Raw genomic sequence first — 6,000 nt, 5'->3', positions numbered from 1 at the left:
GGACTCATTGCAAGTGTGTGGTCACATCTATTTTTATTATCCCTTTTTATTCTAATTTTTTATCTATTTTAAAAAGCACTATTATTACCATTATTAGTACCTTTTGCCATTTTATTAATTGTAATTCTTGCACATTGTATGCCATTTTGTGTCCCTGCTGACCCCCAAGGGCCCTGTGAGTCACAGGGCACAAAGCACATTTAATTTATTTTATAAATTTTTACCCTAATAAACCATCATTGTTCCAATATTCACGACTTTGAGCTCTAATTTCTTCTTTTCATTTTGATTTTGTATTGCTTCTAAAAAAAACATAACTACATGCAGGAAAATGTATACGTTTAAAATTGTCATCTTCTGACCCCTATAAAAATACAATTTTGATGTATTGATCGGACTTTTTGATAGCTTTTTGGAATTTTTGTTGCACGTACGCCATTGACCATGCGGTTTAAGTAACAATATATTTTTTATAGTTTGGACATTTCCGCACGCGGCGATACCACATGTGTTTATATTTATTTACACAATTTTATTTATTTTTTTAAATGGGAAAAAGGGGTGATTCTTACTTTTATTAGGGAAGGGGTTAAATGATATTTTAAAACTTTTTTTTTGCAGTGTTATAGCCCCTCTAGTGGCTATAGCACTGCACACACTGATCTTCTACAAAGATCATTGCCGTGCATTAAGACGGCAATGATCAGTGTTATCGACGGTAGATTGCTCAAGCCTGGATTTCAGGCTTTGAGAAATCAATCACCGATCGGACACGACAGAGGCAGGTATGGCACCCTCCGCTCGCGTCCTAGCTGATCGGGACATAGGGTTTTCTCCGCAATGGTCCTGATCAGCCCGATTGAACTGCCGGGAGTGCATTTTTGTTACTTTAGACGCGGCGATCAACTTTGAGCGCCGCGTCTAAAGGGTTAATAAATAGCGCACGGCACAACGATCGGTTAGCCTAGGGTCCTGGCTTTCATTAGCTGCCGGGACCAACCCGCTATGACATGACCCTGCCTAATATACCGGGACCGGGCGCAGGGTGTACAGGTACCCCCTGCGTCCTTAAGAGGTTAAAGTTAATGTGACTATGTTGCAAAGTTGCTCACAACCAGCACATAGTTTTCCTAATTCTAGATGAAAGAAGCCTTACTTTATAATCCTGTACAAAACCTTTGATGATGCTATTATGATGTGTTCTGCAAGTTTCTCACATACTTTTCTTGCGAGACTGATCATGTCTAACCAAGACAAGTGCACTTCCTGTTAGAGAGAGCTCTGCTACACTGTAACAAGCTGGGGGCCTGTATCATCTTTTCTTGACAGGTTTTTGACCTCTGGATGAAAATAAGAGATGTTTTTATTCACTGACAGCAAACAGTTGTCATACAATGAAACACAAAGTAGAAAGTTGCAGAACCTCATTATACAACAAGATGCAGACTGAATTTGAAAATAGCTGCATACATTTTTAGCTCTTGTGCCAACTGGGATGCAGGTTACAGTTGCCTAGTACAATAAAATACTTCAAACACAATGACAGGGAGGTATGGAAATAAATAAAGTTGATTCACCCATCAACTAACAAACAATGTACACTGTAAACTCTTCAGACACAACTTCATACACCGTTTCTTGTGAAACAAGGAACAATTAACTCCAGTCTGAGGTTGCACTCACACATCCGCTGACACTTATAAGGACTGTGGATCCTAGAAGGATAAGTATAAAGAAACGCTCCTCAAAAAGACAGTTACAGAGGTGAATTGAGGCCTTATAAGATCGCATAGGTATCGCACAGGTAACTAATGCATACAAATCTGATGTGAATATAGGGAACGGATACAAAATCCACAGCCAATATGTTGTATTCAGTGCTTCTCTTCCTGCTGCTCTTGGGTTGATGCCTGAGAGAAGGTAGAAAGCCATGAGGACATTGCAGATTTTGCACTGATCAGAGCTCCTCCCACTGACTGACCTGCAGAAACATAAAAATGTTGGCTCGCCACTTGTGACATCAAAGATGTATGATACCACTTAACCTGGGGACAAATAACATCAAAATATTTCCTCTTACCAACTGCTCTACCAGTCTGCACCATGTTACGGCTTGTAGTGACAACAGCATTACCCAACTTCTTTCCTCTTTCACTACTCTGGACTGAACTGTAAAATAACACTTATGTTAGTCTTTGCAAAGGCAGTCAATAGGTGTGCTTTGTGAATGAATTACAGAAAACAAAATACTTACTGAGAAAGCCGCAGCTTCACATCTGATACACTGTAATTGCCCTGGAATGGATGGCTGAAAAGCAAAATGCAGGTGGTGAATAAAACTGGATAATAAATCAATACAAAGTCAGGCTCACAAGGTCATCACTTTTTACCAAAGATAATAACTAGAGATGAGCGAACTTTTCAAAAATTCGATTCGGCCGATTCGCCGAATTTTCCCGAAAAGTTTGTTTCGATCCGAATTTGTTCGCGGCGAATCGATATAAAAAAATGCTATTTCTAGCCTACATACAGCCTCTATATGGGTATAGAACACTTTGCTGTGTCCTAAAACGCATATGGAGTGTGCTGGGGTAGTGAAATAATACTGTTATTCAGAATAGCATGCATCGCTCTTAGAATCACTGCAGCACAGCAGCACAATTACAGAGCCTGGTGATGGCACCAGTGTCAGGAGACCATATAGTGACTGAATGACATAGCATGGACATGTTGGCAGCAAGAGGAGACCATTTAGTGGCTGAATGGCACAGCGTGGAGTTGGCTGATGCACTAGTACACTACACACCAGGGCTTCACAATCCCCCCTCCAAAAACAACACAATGAGAAATTTTTGTCGAAGATTTCTCATTGGTAGCACCCGCTATCCAAAAATTTGAAATTTCCAGATCCAGGCCCCACCTCTGCGGCATCAAGAACCCATATATTGCCTGAAGGACACAGCCTGGAGTTGGCTGATGCACCAGTACACACCCGGGCTTCACAATCCCCTCCAAAAAACAACAAAATGTTAGAAATTTTTTTAAGAAATACCTCTGTGTAAGAACAAGCGCATATACAACAGTTCACAAGACTCTATAATGCAGGACGGTGGACCACCCAAAGACATTCTTCTCAAAAATAATAAACCACACAATGTTTGAATTTTTTTTACAAAAACAAATTCAATATGTGTGTAAGCGCATCTGTCTCCAAAAGATCAGATCACTAAAGGACTTTTTTCGCCCAAAATTATGAAGCAGAGTTAATCCCTGTCCGTTTTTTAAATTTTTATTTTCATAAAAAAATCACACGCAACAAGCGTTCCGTTGTGTAACGATTAGCATTCTGGAAAATTCTATTTTATTACCGATAAAATTATCAGTAAATAAAAAAAAAAAACACTACCCAATAGTAATTACCCCATACATTACACCAGGAGCAGTCAAGAGTAGGCCTCAGCAGTACCCAAGAGGCTTTAACCCCTTAGGGACACAGGACGTAAATGTACGTCCTGGTGCGGTGGTACTTAATGCACCAGGACGTACATTTACGTCCTGTGCATAACCGCGGGCATCGGCATCGCGTCCGCCATTAACCCCTCAGATGCCTGGATCAATACAAATCCCGGCATCTGCGGCAGTACGCGATTTCAATGAACGATCGGATCTCCCGCGCTGCTGCTGATCGAGCAGACCAGAGCAGAAGATGACCGATAGAACAGATCAGTATTAGCAATCATGGTATTGCTATGAATAGTCCCCTATGGGGACTATTCAAGTGTAAAAAAAAATGTAAAAAAATGTAAAAGTAAAAAAAAAAAGTGAAAAATCCCCTCCCCCAATAAAAAAGTAAAACGTCCGTTTTTCCGATTTTACCCCCAAAAAGCGTAAAAAATAAATTTAATAGACATATTTGGTATCGCCGCATGCGTAAATGTCCGAACTATTAAAATAAAATGTTAATGATCCCGTACGGTGAACGGCGTGAACGTTAAAAAAAAAAAAAAAAAAAGTCCAAAATTGCTACTTTTTTCATACATTTTATAAAAAAATTTTTTTGAAAAAATGTATTAAAAGTTTTTTATATGCAAATGTGGTATCAAAAAAAAGTACAGATCATGGCGCAAAAAATGAGCCCTCATACCGCCGCTTATACGGAAAAATAAAAAAAAGTTAGAGGTCATCAAAATAAAGGGATTATAAACGTACTAATTTGGTTAAAAAGTTTGTGATTTTTTTTAAGCACAACAATAATATAGAAGTATGTAATAATGGGTATCATTTTAATCGTATGGACCCTCAGAATAAAGAACACATGTCATTTTTACAGTAAATTGTACGGCGTGAAAACGAAAACCTTCCAAAATTAGCAAATTGCGTTTTTCTTTTTAATTTCCCCACAAAAATAGTGTTTTTTGGTTGCGCCATACATTTTATGATATAATGAGCTACGGTATGTCATTACAAAGGACAACTGGTCGTGCAAAAAACAAGCCCTCATACTATAAATATAAAAGAGTTATGATTTTTAGAAGGCGAGGAGGAAAAAATGAAAACGTAAAAATGAAATTGTCTGAGTCCTTAAGGTCAAAATGGGCTGAGTCCTTAAGGGGTTAATAACCCCCTACCTTTGCACGATCAATTGCGAGATCGAGCAATACCAGGTGTGTTATGCCCTCAGATTTCCCGGGCCCGCAGGCGCACTCCACTGAACGGATTAGCGTATCTATCTTTCATCTACCGGTGCTGGTAACCCACTAACTCCCGGAAAGGTAAGCTGCCGCGAAGCAGGTGGTCTCCCCCGGGCACGTTTGGCTCCAGAATTTCCACTACTGCCACACCACGCTGACTGCCGATGATAAACCCCCCTTCTCCTGAGATCGAGCAATAACAGGTGTGTTATGCCCTCCGGGGCCGCAGGCGTGCTCCACTGAACGGATTAGGGTGTGTCCATCTTTTTTGGTAGCACCCGCAATCCAAACATTTTTAATTCCCAGACCCAGGCCCCTCCTCTGCGGCATCAGGAACCCATAGATTGCCTGAAAGACACAGCCTGGAGTTGGCTGATGCATGAGTGCACACCCGGGCTTCACAATCCACCCCAAGAAACCGCAAAATGTTATTGAAATTGTCTGACAAAATACCTGTTTTTTTTTAAAAAGCGCATATACAGCAGTTCAGAAGACGCTATAATGCAGGATGGTGGACCACCAAAAGACATTCTTCTCAAAAATAATAAACCACACAATGTTTGAAATTTTCTTAAAAAAATTATTACATGTGTGTAAGCGCATCTGTCTCCAAAAAATCTGATGACAAAAGGATTCTAATCACCAAAAATGATTAAGCAGAGTTAATCCCTCTCCATCTATTTATTTATTTTTTTTTCATTAAAAAATCACACGCAACAAGCATTCCGTTGTGTAACGGTTAACATTCTGCAAAATTCAATTTTATTACTGATAAAATTATCAGTAAATTTTACAATAACACTACCTAAGAGTGTTTAATTACCCCATACATTGCACCAGGAGCAGTCAGGAGTAGGCCTCAGCAGTACCCAAGAGGCTTTAATAACCCCTTACCTTGCCCGATCAATTGCGAGATCGAGCAATAACAGGTGTGTTATGGCCTCAAATGTCCTAGCGCTCCACTGAACGGATTAGCGTGTATCTATCTTTCAAGGACAGGTGCGTGTTGCATGCTGAAACCAGTTCGTGATAGGGATCTGGGATTGCAATTATTTAACCTTAAAACGAGGAATTACCAGTAAGTGAGGGTCATAAGCTGGCGTTGATTAAGTCCCTGCCCTTTGTACACACCGCCCGTCGCTATAAGCGATTGGATTAGTTAGTGAGGTCCTCGGATCGGCCCAGGCGGGGTAGGAGAAGGCCCTGGCAGAGCTCCGAGAATTTAACGATCATTGTTGAAATTTGCATTAAGCATGTATTTAGCTACTGCTAAACATACAAAAATGTAAGGCCCAAGGCCAGAGGCACC

General features: G+C 40.2%; 1 protein-coding gene across 1 annotated transcript in view; it reads right to left on the bottom strand.

The window, feature by feature from the left end:
* Positions 1 to 1,345: 1,345 nt before the first annotated feature.
* The window catches only part of AVL9 (AVL9 cell migration associated), a 138,737-nt gene continuing 134,082 nt past the window's right edge, over positions 1,346 to 6,000 (bottom strand). The window contains exons 14-16 of the mRNA XM_056520407.1: positions 2,255 to 2,308; positions 2,081 to 2,169; positions 1,346 to 1,981 (exon numbers count right to left, since the gene is read on the bottom strand). Coding sequence (XP_056376382.1) covers positions 1,875 to 1,981; positions 2,081 to 2,169; positions 2,255 to 2,308 — 250 coding nt within the window. The 3' untranslated portion in view covers positions 1,346 to 1,874. The remainder of the gene's footprint in view (positions 1,982 to 2,080; positions 2,170 to 2,254; positions 2,309 to 6,000) is intronic.

This window comes from Hyla sarda, chromosome 5, assembly GCF_029499605.1.
Source record: "Hyla sarda isolate aHylSar1 chromosome 5, aHylSar1.hap1, whole genome shotgun sequence".
NCBI classification, from domain to species: Eukaryota; Metazoa; Chordata; class Amphibia; order Anura; family Hylidae; genus Hyla; species Hyla sarda.
This window is presented reverse-complemented; position numbering and strand designations above follow the sequence as displayed.